General features: G+C 36.5%; 1 protein-coding gene across 1 annotated transcript in view; it reads left to right on the top strand.

Annotated features, from left to right (window-relative positions):
* The window catches only part of LOC138324457 (meiosis inhibitor protein 1-like), a 32,592-nt gene extending 16,540 nt beyond the window's left edge, over positions 1-16,052 (top strand). Inside the window, exons 6-7 of the mRNA XM_069269520.1 lie at positions 2,663-2,863; positions 15,826-16,052. Of these exons, the coding sequence (XP_069125621.1) occupies positions 2,663-2,863; positions 15,826-16,052 (428 nt within the window). The remainder of the gene's footprint in view (positions 1-2,662; positions 2,864-15,825) is intronic.
* The last annotated feature ends 2,344 nt before the right edge of the window (positions 16,053-18,396 follow it).

Below are 18,396 nucleotides of genomic sequence, written 5' to 3'. Positions count from 1 at the left end.
CCACCCATAGCCCCCATGGTTGATAAATAGATGTTACACAATATAAGTTGTGTGTTAAACTTTCACTAAAGCTAGAGATTAGGGTTCTATAATTATTCGTTTTTAATCGGAATACTGTAGTTTGTACATACTGTAACTCAAATAAGTGTTCAGCAAAAGAGTTGCGGCTTATCTATTCTTGGTGAGTTCGGTATTTGGTTTTGTTTGGATTGGAGTACCTGGAGAAAAACCACCGACCAGCAGTCAGAACATCTTAACCACTCGCCACCACAACCCCTTTCAGTGTATTGCGGCGATAACTATCACCATTAGAACTTTAAATCAAGAGCAATTCAATCATATCGTTTCCTTCTTACAACTCTTTGAAGTTTTGGAAAAATTGTTGCAAACAAACTTAAGTTTTGGTGTGATAACTGTTGATTAAAGGGGCAAGCTGATGTGGTTTGTACTTAGTGTTAAATACTGACAGAGCATGCTTCTTTTGCTCAGTCGCTAAAAGAGCTATATTTTTTTTATGCCAGAGACCCAGATTCAATTCCTGGTCACTCAACAGGAATGTGTATTTTTCCCTGTTCTTTTACATAGCAATGGCACAAGTTGATGGATGATGACATGGCAACACAAATTAAGTTAATAATAGTTAATAATGTATGGACATAAATATGCTACAAGAACTAGAAGTGTCATTCAAAATTTACTGCCATTGTCACCATTGGATACTGTATAGTTGTTAAAAATGCTCCACTGCTGAGTGTAAAATTTTTTTGATTTACTGTTCACAGCTTATTCACAGGAGTTCATTCATTTTTGCATATTATCTTGGTAACCTTCAAAAACGTCGCTCACGCAACAGTATGAAACCAGAAATAAAAAACAAAATCGACATGAATATAACAATATTACTACAGTACCTTTATCACCAATGGTATCACATCTTGTGTAAGCCTGACTCAATTTGGGGAGTCAAATGATCAAAAGGTGTGGTATACAGCAATTTCTAGCTTGCAATAAACGTTTAACTGCATCATTTGTTTTACGGTTTGGCTCACCGTACTCACAATAGCGTTCTTTATATTCCTGAACTTTTTTCGCCAACTTTGATAATTTATTCGCCAACTTTGATAATTTATTCATTCACCCCTGAAGATTCATTTAGGCTCTTCTGAAACACAAAATAGAGTAGTCCATTATGAATATTTAGGGATGGATGAGTTATCGTACACATCAAAACCAACAATCCACCAAAGCTTGTATATTTGTCTATATATATTATCCACAGAATCAAATATAAATTTTTCCAAAAATATTTTTAGAAATCGTTTTCCAAAGTGAATAAGACCACAAATTAAAATAAAATTTTGAACAACATGTTGATTCTGGTGGAAAGTTTGCAATCCGAATATTTGGCTTTTCCTCTGAGGCTCTCTTTACCAACAGTAAAGGTAGACCTGAACATCATACTCCTTGACGAAGCCTCGTTACAATACACAAGTAATAATTGCTCTTCACTCCAGAAACTGATACTATTCTCGTAAACTCCTACACACACAGTCAGAATGTCGCACGCTAAATAATTTGGCACGGACTTGAGACAGAGTCGTCATTCTATACAGAATAGGTAACACATTGGTTGGGGCTTTATCAGCAAAAATCTCTACAAGATCAGCTACATTTGTACCTCACATTGTGGATTATTACTGTTTCATGGAACAAAGCCTTCGCTGTCTGTATGCCAATAATGGTATCCAATAAAATTAATTTGAATTCATTTTGCTAAATTTTCAGATGGTTAATTGCTTTTGTCTCATTAAATTAGATATGACCCACCATGAAGTATTGTCATAAAGTGTTACCGTCGGTCGGTTGTAATATATATTTCTGGCTGTTTTTCTTTCGTTCTTTCTTTCTATTTATTCATTATTTTAACTATGTATAATTGTAACCCTGGTCAATACTAGCTGTAAAATACCTCACTGCTGGAGAGAACTTCTAGTTTGATTGGTTAGCATCAGACTTGTTATCTAGAGGCCAGTGTTCAATCCATAACAGAGGTACTGATTAAAATTACAGTGTTTTTCCTGGGTATTTTGGGAAATTGCCACCTGGTGAAAATTGGGAAATTATGTGCGATAAAATTAGGAAATGAAAAATTTGAACGGTGTTTATGGAAATTTTGGAAAAGGTAGAATAGACAATTATGCTTCTCTAAGAATCAAGCGTAAAAATGGTTACTAAAATACGACGTTCAGACTTGTGATTTCCTGAATTTTTTAATTTCGTCGCACAAAATAAGCGTCAACTCACTGATTTGGGAAATTTAGACATAGATTTGGGAAAAAATAACAAGAAATACAATTGGGAATGGGGCTTTATTTCGGCCCCAAATATATAGGCAGGAAAAACACTGAATTATGTGAATTCCTGTACTCTGTTACATAAGGCAATGATTATGAAAGCATATTTTTTTTATTGAAATTTCAATCATTAAAATTGTCTTGAAACTATCCCTCCAGATATTTATAAAATATTTTTTTTTGTATGTATAGATTATGCAGTGCAATAATTCTCCTTCAGGTATTTTTGACCGTTAACGAAGTGTTCCCAGTCTTTTCTCTTTTTACATTTAATACTGACATTTGCTGTTTTTTTCTGTCTATTTCAGACTCGTTGTTGCAGCAGTTATGCTCCAGTCTGTCGTTTCCTGACGAGGACGTTCAGGCATCTATAGTATACATTTTTGTGTACCTGCTGGTTGGTGACTGGCCAGCAAATCTCTCTCCTGGCATCCATCGTCAGATCGTACAGGAGGTGCTGTGTCTTCTAAGCACTGCCAAGGTCGAGGCCCTTATCCTCAATTGTCTAGGTCAGCATTTAACATCCTTAATTAATTAATCTAGAATCGTTAATTAGTTATCATTTAATTGTTGCATTAGTATGCCTTTATTACCCATTAGTTAGATGCATAATTAACCATGTTTTAAGTACATTGTACTACATAAGTTAGTCCCTTGTTTTCTAAAAGTTTCGTTCACTTTATGTGATAAGTCAACCAGAGTGGTCATCAGTTATAGCTCATATTTAATTATGGTCTCAAGGGCAGTAACTCCTTTATAAGGATTGACCATTTAGTAGTATCATACAGAATTTTTTTTTATTAAAATATGGTCTCAAGGGAAGTAAATCCTTTACAAGGATTGACCAATTAATAGTACATCCTTTATAAAAATATGGTCTCAAGGGAAGTAATCCTTTATTGACAAATTATAGATTCATACATAAAATCCTTTATTAATCATTCACACCAGAAATCTTTGATTTAAAAGTCCTCCTGTCTTCACACTGAGTAAAAGGATACATTCACCCAAAAAAGTTACAGCTTAGTTAAAAAAAACAGCTTTTATCAACTTTCAAAGATGAAATTATTATTGAATTAGGAAAATATGTAAATGCAGTAGAAACTCGTAAATTCAATTATGGACGTTTAGGTTTTAATATTTGGAGAAAACTTGAAGTCTGCTGAGGAAAACCACAGCCCTACATATGGTATGTGTTGGCCAACGTTGGCCTAAAACTTTTGACCCCATATAATGCCTTGAAGGTAGTGGAAGGGAATTATATATGAAATACATAGGTTTAACAAACTTCAACATGAGGTTGTGTTCTAAACATATTTGAAGAAATATATAATGTTTATCCACAGATAAGACTAGGTCTATAGCTGTTTCACGCAAAATTTTGCCATTTTTCAGTTTTTATCCGGAATGTTTTCCTTATCAGTAAGTGGCAGTCTACAGAAGACCTTGACCCGAGTATAAGATAGATATGAAGCATAACTTCTTCAGCAGCCATCCTGTATACGATATTAACTGATTATGTAACTCAAGCTGGAATTGTCTATCAATCATTCAGAGTATATTTTCAGCCGGCAGGAATTCTAGATGGAATAAGTTATCTTACATTCAGATGGAGTTACATAGAGTTTTATATATATAAACAGGTATCTAAGGGAGGGGCTTTGCTGAACAGTGGTACCCCATACAGGGTAGGAAGAGATTTGTGAAGAATGTTACCCAGGCAATGACTTTTATAAAGTACTAGGTGTTAATGTAAAATAGTATTACTGCTGATTTGTATCAAGAAACTTAATCATGGTGATTTTTTTTTATCTGTTCTATACCTCCATCTCCACCCCCTCCTCCCGCCGGCCACAAAGTTAGAGGGTATACTGGAATCAGTCTGTCTATCCAGAGAAAATTGATCATGACCATTTGCAGACATGCATGCAGAATTATTTTGGCCAAAATATTGGTTGTCATGTTAGCCAGATCACTTATACACAGGCTTTTGTAGGAGAAAGTTGTCTTAATTTACCGGATGATTTAAAAAAAAAAAAAAAAAAAAAATTTTTATTTTACATTAACAGCAAGGGTCAGTTAAGGACATGTCAGACTAATAATGATAATAAAGTTGGAAAACCTGGCAACTGCCACATGTTGGTTTCAAACTTGCTTTTTCAGGAAGAGGTCATGGCCAACCCATTTTTTGAACTTTGACTTTCATGAAGAGGTCTTGGTCAACCTGCATTTTGAACTTTTGAACTGAAGTGCATTAGTCCTTAAATCTACCAGGATCTTATCTGTGTTAGAGAACTGTCCATTTAACCCAATTCACCCCTGAAATTTCATAATGGACTGGTCTAATCTTTGATTTAGAAGAGTCTAAATGAGTCTTCAGGGGTGAATGAGTTATGCTGATAAACTAGAACACTAAGTAATTCATGGGTCTTAGACAGATTGAACAGATAAACTCTTGATTCTGGACAAGATTTCTAATTTGTAAGATGAAGGGCCTGGATGAGCAGTGTGTGTAAGATTGGTATATACTACCGTAGACTAATGAAGTGGCTCAGAACTGCTCTGTACTCAGTAGAATAATCAAATTTGTTTAAATTTTCATGTGATTATTTTGAATTCTTGTAAAGAGTGTTTATAATTAGGTAACACTATTTACTTGTTTACATACCATATTCGACCCAATAAGCTGCCAGGCGGTTTAAAAATTGAAAATTGGAAGGGCGCTCAATAAGTAAAAAAATTTTCACAAAATTATTGCACAGTCTATAAGCCATTTAATTTACAAAAGAAATCAGATAGGGATATATTCCTTGTTTTCATAGTCTAAGTATTTAAATCAATGTAATTAAAAAGGTTGCCTATATGGAGGGGGATATTGATGCTTATTAAATTGAATGTTATATCTACCGTAACTTTAGGTAACACTATTAACTTATTGGTCTAAATTGATCTGTATGTATCTGCTAGATTAATTCACTCCATTTCTCATATATTAGGCCCATGGTGGCCCCAATTAGTATAGGAGCCCCATTCAAACATTTGGTCTTCACACTAAATTATTGAAAAAATTCAGTTACACTGTTATCAATCTTTGTCGATTCTGGTGTTGATCATTTTAGGTTATAGAGCTATATACAGGCTGAAAAAAGGGCTAATTTCATCGAAAATTTATTAATTTCTCGATCATTAACTGGTTCATTTTTGCTCAAATAGGGCCCTGTCTTGTCTTATACCTGTAACAGGAGGAGAGAAAATGTAGTGGTCGGACTGGGATTTGAACACGGGACCTCCAAACACTAGCCATGAATGCTCTACGGCTGATCTACCTGGTCATCCATGATCGACCCAGTCCAATCCTATTACACTCGACCTTCCTTTTTTCAAAATTCTCGCCCTCGGAGACACAAAACCCTTATACCATCATCATTGGTATTAAGTTTGCTACCAAATTTGTAGCAGGAGAGGAAAAAATGTAGCAACCAGTCCTGTGGATTTGAACCCGAGACCGCAGAATTCTAGCCAATTGGTCTACCGATTGACCTACAATCTGGCATTACAAACATGTAATTATGTATTCTCAACAACTCCTGTCCACTAAAACTGTTTTGGACTGTTTAGAAGTCCTTTGAGGTAAAAAAAAGTGTCTGGTACTTATTATAGAGAAATTAAGTTAAGACGTTACCGAGCCACTGTTGCATCTTGAAGTTTGTTTATAAAGCAGGTGTTCTTTTGATTTATGTTCCAGCGAAGTTTGTGATTTTTCTGCTGGTATCAGATATATACTGAAACCTTACAGATATGAAGTGAATGTTTTTGTGTGGAAACCATCTGTCGGGTGTATGTAATAGGTATTGGATTAAGGTTTAAAGGTTCGTTGAGGCTGATGTAGTTTCCAAGGTCTGTGTGGCATGGCTTCCTCATGTTTGGCATGCCTGGCAGCTGTATCCACATGGCTTACAACTTTCTGTTACAGAGCCTCATCCTTTGGTAAACTATAATAAGTTACCTTTTACTGATAGTCATCCTACCTCTCCTATACACACATATGACTAATGGAGGAAACCCGAGGTCTTTAATTCTCTAACATTTTGATCAAATAGAGAAAAATCGTGGTTCTGTTCTCTGTTCATATCTCTTACTGATGAAAAAATTCAGATTCTGTCTTTTGTCCAACAGTTCTCGCTAACTGAGATAATCCAATAAACCTCTTATCCTCTAGCTATCCATTGTATCCTTCTTCTCTTGCTGAATGAGATAATCTCTTACTGACTGAGAGAAACCAAGGTCTCTTACTTACTGAGAGAACCCAAGGTCCTATCCTCTGTCCAATATATCTTACTTACTGAGAGAAACCAAGGTCCCATCCGGAACCACTGTCCAATATCTCTTACTTACTGAGAGAAAAGAAGGTCAAATCCTCTGTTCAATATCTCTTACTGACCGAGAAAAACCAAGGTCCGGATCCTCTGTCCAATATCTTTTATTTACTGAGAGAAACCAGTAAAAAGTAATATTCTCCCAATATCTCTTCCTGAGAGAAGAAACAAAGGTTCTATTTTCAGTCCAATATCTCATACTTATGAGAGAAACCAAGGTCCTATCCTCTGGCCAATATCTCTTACTGAGAGAAATCAAGATACAATCCTATGTCCAATATCGCTTACTGACTGAGAGAAACCAAGGTCCCATTCTCTGTCCAATATCTCTTACTGACTGAGAAAAACCAAGGCCCAATTCCTCTGTTCAATATCTCTTACTGACTGAGAAAAACCAAGGTCCTGTACTCTGTCCAATATCTCTTTCTGACTGAGAGAAACCAAGGTCCTGTACTCTGTCCAATATCTCTTACTGACTGAGAGAAACCAAGGTCCTGTACTCTGTCCAATATCTCTTACTGACTGAGAGAAACCAAGGTCCTGTACTCTGTCCAATATCTCTTACTGACTGAGAGAAACCAAGGCCCAATTCCTCTGTTCAATATCTCTTACTGACTGAGAAAAACCAAGGTCCTGTTCTCTGTCCAATATCTCTTACTGACTGAGAAAAACCAAGGTCCTGTACTCTGTCCAATATCTCTTTCTGACTGAGAGAAACCAAGGTCCTGTACTCTGTCCAATATCTCTTACTGACTGAGAGAAACCAAGGTCCTGTACTCTGTCCAATATCTCTTACTGACTGAGAGAAACCAAGGTCCTGTACTCTGTCCAATATCTCTTACTGACTGAGAGAAACCAAGGCCCAATTCCTCTGTTCAATATCTCTTACTGACTGAGAAAAACCAAGGTCCTGTTCTCTGTCCAATATCTCTTACTGACTGAGAAAAACCAAGGTCCTGTACTCTGTCCAATATCTCTTTCTGACTGAGAGAAACCAAGGTCCTGTACTCTGTCCAATATCTCTTACTGACTGAGAAAAACCAAGGTCCTGTACTCTGTCCAATATCTCTTACTGACTGAGAAAAACCAAGGTCCTGTACTCTGTCCAATATCTCTTTCTCACTGAGAGAAACCAAGGTCCTGTACTCTGTCCAATATCTCTTACTGACTGAGAGAAACCAAGGTCCCATCCTCTGTCCAATATCTCTTACTGACTGAGAAAAACCAAGGCCCAATTCCTCTGTTCAATATCTCTTACTGACTGAGAAAAACCAAGGTCCTGTACTCTGTCCAATATCTTTTTCTGACTGAGAGAAACCAAGGTCCTGTACTCTGTCCAATATCTCTTACTGACTGAGAGAAACCAAGGTCCTGTACTCTGTCCAATATCTCTTACTGACTGAGAGAAACCAAGGTCCTGTACTCTGTCCAATATCTCTTACTGACTGAGAGAAACCAAGGCCCAATTCCTCTGTTCAATATCTCTTACTGACTGAGAAAAACCAAGGTCCTGTACTCTGTCCAATATCTCTTACTGACTGAGAAAAACCAAGGTCCTGTACTCTGTCCAATATCTCTTTCTGACTGAGAGAAACCAAGGTCCTGTACTCTGTCCAATATCTCTTACTGACTGAGAAAAACCAAGGTCCTGTACTCTGTCCAATATCTCTTACTGACTGAGAAAAACCAAGGTCCTGTACTCTGTCCAATATCTCTTTCTGACTGAGAGAAACCAAGGTCCCATTCTCTGTCCAATATCTCTTTCTGACTGAGAGAAACCAAGGTCTAATTCTCTGTCCAATATCTCTTACTGACTGAGAAAAACCAAGGTCCCATCCTCTGTCCAATATCTCTTACTGACTGAGAAAAACCAAGGCCCAATTCCTCTGTTCAATATCTCTTACTGACTGAGAAAAACCAAGGTCCTGTACTCTGTCCAATATCTCTTTCTGACTGAGAGAAACCAAGGTCCTGTACTCTGTCCAATATCTCTTTCTGACTGAGAGAAACCAAGGTCCCATCCTCTGTCCAATATCTCTTACTGACTGAGAAAAACCAAGGCCCAATTCCTCTGTTCAATATCTCTTACTGACTGAGAAAAACCAAGGTCCTGTACTCTGTCCAATATCTCTTTTCTGACTGAGAGAAACCAAGGTCCTGTACTCTGTCCAATATCTCTTACTGACGAGAGAAACCAAGGTCCTGTACTCTGTCCAATATCTCTTACTGACTGAGAGAAACCAAGGTCCTGTACTCTGTCCAATATCTCTTACTGACTGAGAGAAACCAAGGCCCAATTCCTCTGTTCAATATCTCTTACTGACTGAGAAAAACCAAGGTCCTGTACTCTGTCCAATATCTCTTACTGACTGAGAGAAACCAAGGTCCCATCCTCTGTCCAATATCTCTTACTGACTGAGAAAAACCAAGGTCCTGTACTCTGTCCAATATCTCTTTCTGACTGAGAGAAACCAAGGTCCTGTACTCTGTCCAATATCTCTTACTGACTGAGAAAAACCAAGGTCCTGTACTCTGTCCAATATCTCTTACTGACTGAGAAAAACCAAGGTCCTGTACTCTGTCCAATATCTCTTTCTGACTGAGAGAAACCAAGGTCCTGTACTCTGTCCAATATCTCTTTCTGACTGAGAGAAACCAAGGTCCTGTACTCTGTCCAATATCTCTTACTGACTGAGAGAAAACCAAGGTCTAATTCTCTGTCCAATATCTCTTACTGACTGAGAAAAACCAAGGCCCAATTCCTCTGTTCAATATCTCTTACTGACTGAGAGAAACCAAGGTCCTGTACTCTGTCCAATATCTCTTACTGACTGAGAAAAACCAAGATCCTGTACTCTGTCCAATATCTCTTTCTGACTGAGAGAAACCAAGGTCCTGTACTCTGTCCAATATCTCTTACTGACTGAGAAAAACCAAGGTCCTGTACTCTGTCCAATATCTCTTTCTGACTGAGAAAAACCAAGGTCCTGTACTCTGTCCAATATCTCTTTCTGACTGAGAGAAACCAAGGTCCTGTACTCTGTCCAATATCTCTTACTGACTGAGAGAAACCAAGGTCCCATCCTCTGTCCAATATCTCTTACTGACTGAGAGAAACCAAGGTCCTGTACTCTGTCCAATATCTCTTACTGACTGAGAGAAACCAAGGTCCTGTACTCTGTCCAATATCTCTTACTGACTGAGAGAAACCAAGGCCCAATTCCTCTGTTCAATATCTCTTACTGACTGAGAAAAACCAAGGTCCTGTACTCTGTCCAATATCTCTTACTGACTGAGAGAAACCAAGGTCCTGTAATCTGTCCAATATCTCTTACTGACTCAGAGAAACGAAGGTCCCATCCTCTGTCCAATATCTCTTACTGACTCAGAGAAACGAACGTCCCATCCTCTATCCAATATCTCTTACTGACTCAGAAAAACGAAGGTCAAATCCTCTGTCCAATATCTCTTACTTAAAAAGAGAAAACAAGGTCTTATCTTCTGTTCAATATCTCTTACTGACTGAGAAAAAAGAAGGTCCCATCCTCTATCCAATATCTCTTACTGACTGAGAAAAACCAAGGTCTATTTCCTCTGTGCAATACCTTTTTTTACTTTTACTAAGAGAAACCAAAGTAATATTCTCCTAATATCTCTTCCTGAGAGAAACAAAGGTTCTGTTCTCAGTCCAATATCTCTTGCTGACTGAGAGAAACCAAGGTCCTGTACTCTGTCCAATATCGCTTACTGACTGAGAGAAACCAAGGTCCCATCCTCTGTCCAATATCTCTTACTGACTGAGAGAAACGAAGGTCCCATCCTCTATCCAATATCTCTTACTGACTCAGAAAAATGAAGGTCAAATCCTCTGTCCAATATCTCTTACTTCAAAAGAGAAAACAAGGTCTTATACTCTGTTCAATATCTCTTACTGACTGAGAAAAACCAAGGTCTATTTCCTCTGTCCAATACCTTTTTTTTACTTTAACTAAAAGAAACCAAAGTAATATTCTCCCAATATCTCTTCCTGAGAGAAACAAAGGTTCTGTTCTCAGTCCAATATCTCTTACTGACTGAGAGAAACCAAGGTAATATTCTCTGTCCAATATCTCTTACTGACTGAGAGAAACCAAGGTACTATTCTCTGTCGAATATCTCTTACTGACTGAGAGAAACCAAGGTCCAGTACTCTTTCCAATATCTCTTACTGATTGAGAGAAAACAAGATACATTCCTATGTCCAATATCTCTTTCTGACTGAGAGAAACCAAGGTCCTGTACTCTGTCCAATATCTCTTACTGACTGAGAAAAACCAAGGCCCAATTCCTCTGTTCAATATCTCTTACTGACTGAGAGAAACCAAGGTCCAATTCTCTGTCCAATATCTCTTACTGACTGAGAGAAACCAAGGTCTAATTCTCTGTCCAATATCTCTTACTGACTGAGAAAAAACAAGATACAATCCTCTGTTCAATATCTCTTACTGACTGAGAGAAACCAAGGTCCTGTACTCTGTCCAATATCTCCAACTAAGACAAACAGGGAGTCTTTTTTTGGCTGACTTTTACTATTTATTTGTTCCTCTTATTGTAATTTGTGTAATCGCAGCTTTTGTAACTGTACAACGTAAACAAATTATGTTGCAAGAAAAGTTCAGCATTTATTTCAGAGCCTTGTTTGCCCTTTTGCAGAATGTTTCTCTGACTTGCATAGAATACTACTGTTTTGATCTTTTGATTTGTGTGTTTTATCAAATGCTAGACAGACATTTTGATAAGGGAGCCAGAACCAGAGGCTAAGTCTTGTACACCTCCAATAGACGTCTGCTCACATAGTTGAGATGTTTCATAGTAGGGCTGGTTTATATATTCGATTATATGCGATAAGTTTGTGATGAAACCTGATCCTTATTTACAAATCGTGGGTTATTCCCTGTAATTAGGCATCTTGAAGGACAGGTTATAGAGAGAATTCCTTCAGTTCATGGTTGTGTACTTGCTATACCATGCTTCTGTAGTTTAATTATCTCCATGTTTAGGGGGCCTGCATTGTTAATGTCTAGTCATCTTAAGTAATTCCTGGTGAAAATAATAAACAAACAGGTAGCCAAGGTTGTCGGATATTGGAAAGGGAAGCTACCTAAGAGAGGGATTAAACGATAAAGGAAAAAAGAAAGGAAGGGAAGATGAAAGAAAGGATAATCATGTATTGTAGTTGGCTGAGTAATAATGGATTTTGTATTCCTTGATCTCATCTCATTATGCATTATGATCTCATAACAGGTGAACATCATGAAAAACTTTCTAAATGAAAAAAAAAATTGTTTGTCTCACCAAAACTTTTCACTTATCATAACAATTAATATGAAGTGTAACTATGGCTTTGATGAGTTAATGAGATTTGACACTGTTTATACACAAATCTACGCTATAAACTTGAAAGAGAACTCATCAGATTGGAGTAGGTTCATGCTAACCAGACAAGCCCATTACAATTAAGGTCTAAATCATAAATCAAACAGCGTCCATTATCACCACTAGCCTTCCCCTCTGTGAGGGATCTGGTCTGGGGATCATCCCAACACAGGGCAGGTAAAAGATGGGCAAAATAGACAGATAGTTAAAGAGCCGAAAATTCTTAATTCCCTGAATCAGGTAATGGATCAAAGACATGTTCAGAAACATTTTGGGGCGTACATCAAAGACCCTCTATACTCCCTATATGAATCTTTGTCAGGTTCTCAGCTAAGTTAATTATCACATGATTCAATTGCCTACAGACAGTTCCTGTATCTGTATATATATATATATTTTTATTTTTTATGTATATACATAAAAAAAACACAACTATAAAACAGTTTTTTCTCCCTAGCGCTTTCTCGGACTCATGCCGGTCTTCAGGGGTTTGAATTCTTTTATTTGTAAAACATGACGTCATAGTACAAATGACGTCATAGTAAGATTACGTCATGAAATGGTACATAAAGATATTGTGAATGGTTTCTGGAAGAAAATAAACAAAAACATGAGGACGAAATAAAAACTAATATGAAGTTCCTTTGTCCCGTTCTGAATTTAGCACAGGTTTCATAAGTTGAATGAAATACATTTCTTTATTTTCTCTTTTTAAAAGATCTGAATTGGACATTTGATATATTGGTAAAATAAAAAAATTATCATTAGCACACATATGACAATGTTCGTTTACTGTTAAATATCTGAGATGGTCTGTTTTGGTTTGTTGTCGGTGTAATGTAACTCTCTTTCCTCAATTCCATTCCTGTCTGACCAATATAAAAATCTGAGCATTTGCTACAAATAAGTGCGTATATGACATTTTTGGATGTACAATTCATATTAGTTTTAATTTTGAAATTAAAACCATTTTTGAATGTATAATTTTTACACTCTCTAATAATATATTACATGTTTTGCAACGCTTTTGCATACATTTAGTGACAGAAGTATCTTGCATTTTCGAATCAAATTTTGACGCACATAAAATACGTTTAAGGTTTTTAGGCTGACGCTTGCAATTTATTATTTTCTAGTTAGATAAAATATCAATTTCATTCTGTCGCTAATTTTCCATGTAATCTTTCACAACCTATTTTACAATTGGAAAAATATTGTAGTTGTTTGGATTAAAAGTAACTGACAAAAAGGTATTATATTGCTTTTGGATTCCACTTTATTCGATTTCCATTAAATGAATAGGTCCTTCTTTTTTTTGCTCTTTCAACTCCAGTAATCTATAACTTCTTGCGGATAATGCTGTTTGCGCTGAATAAAAAACTAAGTTTCTCTAAAGCGTTCAGCTAAAATAGTTTTATCACTTACGATTGTGATTAGACGGGACGCTAAATTAAATGGGATATTAGCTTTACATGCCTTGCATGATTTGAATAAAAATCAAGATAGTTTATGCGAATCCGTCGTTTACAATACATTTATATATATATATATGTATATCGGTATAGGTGTCTGGGAGAAACGGACTGGTCTTTGCTGTCATGGTTGTGGTTTTTTGTGAAAGACACTTATTACTTTGGAAAGCAATGCTTACAAAGCTTGTTTGCTGTTTATCTTGTAGCTGCCAAATATTACAATGATCCGACTATAGCAATACCTAGACTGATATTTATTAATGGAATCTGTCAATGTTTGAAGATTCAGTTCAGCGCTTCCAGATGTATATTATATCATCCAATCATTACAATATCAAAGATGGCCACCTTAATATATCGGGTCAGCAGTGCATGGCTATTTCAGTTTATACTGTACATTTCATGAAGATTTATTTTCTCTATGTTCAAAGTTTTTTTGAAATCAGCGAATTTCTTAGTGCTAAATATATTGCATATAGAGGAATTGGTGTACCGCGAAACGACAACTTCGCAAAAATATGTTTCGTTAACGAAACTCCGAAAAGTACTTTTTAATATTTTTTTCGACAACTTTTCCTTTTTTTCTGAAGATTTATTTAGTGTAGGAGGTGTAAGTTTCCTTGTGTCCCTAGGGGTTGGCCTGACAGAAAAAATGTTAGGGAAGCTTTCAGTTCAGTCAACTATAACCTATACACACTGAGAAAGGTCATTTCCACTCTAAACAGATCAAAAGATGATGTACATCTAATGGCCATACTTAACTCACCCCAATGATTCCACTAGCCAGATAGCTTGGTCGGCACCAGCTGGTATCATTAACATTCCAATTCCACACCAAGTGTTCCCTCAACAACATTGATCAAATCAGAAATATCATCAGTTCTATGCTATTCATTTAGCAGAACTTTACAAACCCTTTACTGCATACAGTATAACATCAATGACTTGTGGCTTCTTGGAACTTTCTAATACAATAATTATTAGAAATATTTTAGCTTGCTGACAAAACAGTGGTAACATTATCATATTTTATCACAGGCGTCTGCATCTGGTTGATGAAAAATAAAATATCCTAAACCTACTATATGAACAAGGTGAGACACTCCATGAACGGGAGCTCCAATTCACTTTGAAATTAGACCAAATTTGACGAAAATATTGAGTGTCTGCTCGTTCAATCAACGTACCTTAATTAAGAATCCTCTTTTTGCAATGTATGCTAGGTTTCCGTCGCGAAGTTACGGTTTTTAGGTCATCTGACCCGAAGAGTTCCAATTCCGTTCCACAGTTGGAGTATCGGAGTGTCTCACCTTGTTCATATAGTAGGGGTAGGTTATTATATTTTTATCAAACCAGAAGCAGACGCATGTGATTATATTCTCACTACCATGGCAAACATGAAAACAATGAAAATTCAGTCTGCAACTTTAAGAACTAGGCCGATGTCCAGGCCCCGATTTCTCGAAACAAACTAAAGTCAAAAACAGACTTAAGTCATAAATTTTCATATAAGTTACATAAGGAGAAAAACTGAAGTTTTGACCTAAGTCTGCTATTTTGTTTCGAGAAAACGGGGCCAGGACTAGTTATTTTTACAGCCTGAACTAGTGCCAATTGTAATGAACTAGTCCGATTTGACTAGTGGCTCCCACCCGATTGAAATCATTAAATATACTATAAGAGCTGTGGTCGATTGCATATTTCCACACATTTTGAGTGCATTCTGTATCCGATTATTTCGGCCCGTATGCATCATTTTGTGAGAATTTGTGTTCACCAATGTATCCAGGCTGTAAATTTGGTCAAAAATTGTAATTTGGTCAAAAATTGTAATTATGGACTGAACATGAAGCTGAAGCGAAACGGCTGTATTTAATTTTGGACTAGTGATTAAGAAGTTATACTGACTAGTAAAATGTTGGGGTTTACTAGTCCAAATGACTATAGCAGCGAAAAAAAACTAATATCTCACAGACTGAAAATTTATACAGTTACACAGTATATAGCTAGAATTTGTTGGATTGTTGTTAAAATAATAAAACCTAAACTCTAAACCTTTTGTAGAGAACTATACATACTAGTCAATAGATTCTACCTTGTTTGGATATGTGCTGGAAGGAGGTCTTTTTTACTGTCAAAGCAGTAGTCCATATAGCAATGTGTTTGTAAATAAATCTTATCTGTATCCAAGTTGATGTGTTTTTTCAGGTTTACTGAGGAAGTTGGTAACCAATGGCGACAGCTTGGAATTATTGATGAGGCTCAACATGGAAGGGATCACGTTACTGGCTGTCCTCAAGAAATTATTGGTCAGCAAGAAGGAAGTACAGCAGATCTCCTCCCTACAGATCCTCTCCAGCATTGTAAAACATCCACAAAGTCAGTCCTCTAACTATACGGTGGCCATACTGCAGTCAGACCTAATGGGTGAGTAGGGTCAAGGTCATGTTAAGGTCAGCTATAATGGGTGAGTAAGGTCAAGGTCATGTCAAGGCCACTGTCCAGTATCCTAAACAATCCACAATGTCAGCCCTCCAGTTATATGGTGGTCAGACTTAGTGGATGAGTAGGGCCAAGGTCATGTCAAGTTTGCTCTCAAGTCTCCTAAAACACACACAAAGACTGAAAGTTGATCCTCTAACAATTCTGTGGCTATATGTTATCATAACTAATGAGTAAAGTGTCAAGGTCATGTCAAGGTCACTCCCCAAGGTCAGTCAACCCTCAGGAGTAAGGTCAAGGTAGTCTAAATGGTCATTCTATAAAGGTCATTTTCAAAATATCATTCAGACATATTAGTATATTGTAGTTTTACGATTAAAGGTGATAAAAACAGATTTTAAATATGCTATTTTTGTGTTGATATTTGTTTATTGTGGTGCACTTTATGATTTCAACAAAAAATACAGGTTGTATTTGACGTAATTTCCATAAAATGATTTTATGTCAAGGTCATTTTCAAAACCACCATTGAACAGTTTGTGAGAGCTTCTAATTTTACTTCAAGTTAAAAACATGAAATATAATTAATTGCATCCCGAAAAAAAATCCGTGTTACTATATCCTATATGGAATGAAGTACTGATTGCGCATGCACCAAAGGCGAAATAAATTATTCTATATTATTGTTTGTGTTAATTAGACATATATATATACACGATTAAACACCAATTGTGCTCTGTCGGCGGTGGAGCATCTTTAAAAGCCATTTGACACCGTGTACGTGTGTGCCACTGACTCAGGTTCAAGGGGGTTGCGCTTGACTTTTGTCTGTAACTTAAAACTCAAAACATAGACTTTAAAGTTAAACCAACAAGAAGAAATATAACTTTACAAGAAAATGGACCCAAATTACAATGAGACTACATGCTACATGCACATACATGTACATATAATGCATATTTATAAAAAAAAAAAAAACGCCATCCCTCATACCCTATCCAAAACCCTATCATACCGCGATAAACGTGCCCCTATCCCGCCTTATGTACGTACTGCACACCTCTATATTTCCTATTTGAAGCTTAATCTTTCAGAACACCGCACAGAAAGGGCTAGACTTATTTATTTTCTTAAAGTTCTATAATGAGTTTTACGGATGTGTACGAAATAGAATAACATGTACAGTAGTAACAATACACGCACGGCCGATAAAAAAGACGGGACACAAAACACAGAAACTAGATACAATGACCTAATATGGATGACATGTACTCGTGGACAAGATACACATGTAATAGTTCAACTAACACAGGACCATGAAACAACATATATTTCTTATAAAACACAAATCATTTACAAGACCGCTTCATTATATTTTCTAACCGTGCGGAGTTTTGGAAATAAGAAACCTGTCGACCTTAGTAAATTTTAAAAGTATACGCACAGACCACAGCACACTAGATAGCCTATTGACCATTATGAGACGATCTAGGGGTCTAAATAAAAAAAAATCGGTAAAATTCGCATTCTACATATATATACGCAAGTGTACTATGTAGAATATAACAGGAAATTAATGAGTACTAAAATTGGCCAAATTTGCGAGCATTGTGGTGTTTTGGGGGTTCGGGGGAGACCCTGATAAAGATATTACAATTTAGAATGACTGAGATATGAGTTTCACGATGTATTTTGATGATTTTGCGAGGGCTTAAGGCGAGATATTTTGTTTTTTGGGGGTCCTAAGGTCTCCCCCGAGAAGGAAAAATATTACTAAATGTATTTATGATTGCTGAGATGAGTTTTACGATGTATTTTGATGACTTTAGAGCGTTCTTAACATGGTAATTTTTCGAATTTAAATTCCTGCAATTAAATAATGATAACTGTGAATGTCGTCATATCATTATGCAACCCTGCTCGATCTGAACTAGTCCGCTAAACCTGCCTATATTATTAGGCTTTTTTCCCCCCTATATATTAGGCAAAAAAAAAAATAATTAAAAAAGCCTAATGATATGAGCAGGTTTAGCGGACTAGATCTGAACATACCTGTTTCACACCACCGGCACATTGTTGTGTAACCCAAAATAAATATGAAAATCCCTAAAATGAAGTATGAAAAATGTGCAGAAGGACCTCTTTTATTTTTAATGCGCATTTTGAGAACATTTCAGTCGAGGAAAATGGGGGGCAAAAGGACACAACTTATAAATTATTGATTTTTTTCTTTTAATCTGCATGTATTTTTCATGTCTCCGTATGTTTGTAACAGATGATTTTTCTATTAAAACGTAGGTCTAAAGAGGTGGGCCCCAATTTTGTCAATTTCGCTAC

The sequence above is a fragment of the Argopecten irradians genome, chromosome 5, assembly GCF_041381155.1.
Source record: "Argopecten irradians isolate NY chromosome 5, Ai_NY, whole genome shotgun sequence".
NCBI classification, from domain to species: domain Eukaryota; kingdom Metazoa; phylum Mollusca; class Bivalvia; order Pectinida; family Pectinidae; genus Argopecten; species Argopecten irradians.
The sequence above is the reverse complement of the archived record's forward strand: the minus strand, read 5'-3'. Positions and strand labels throughout refer to the sequence as shown.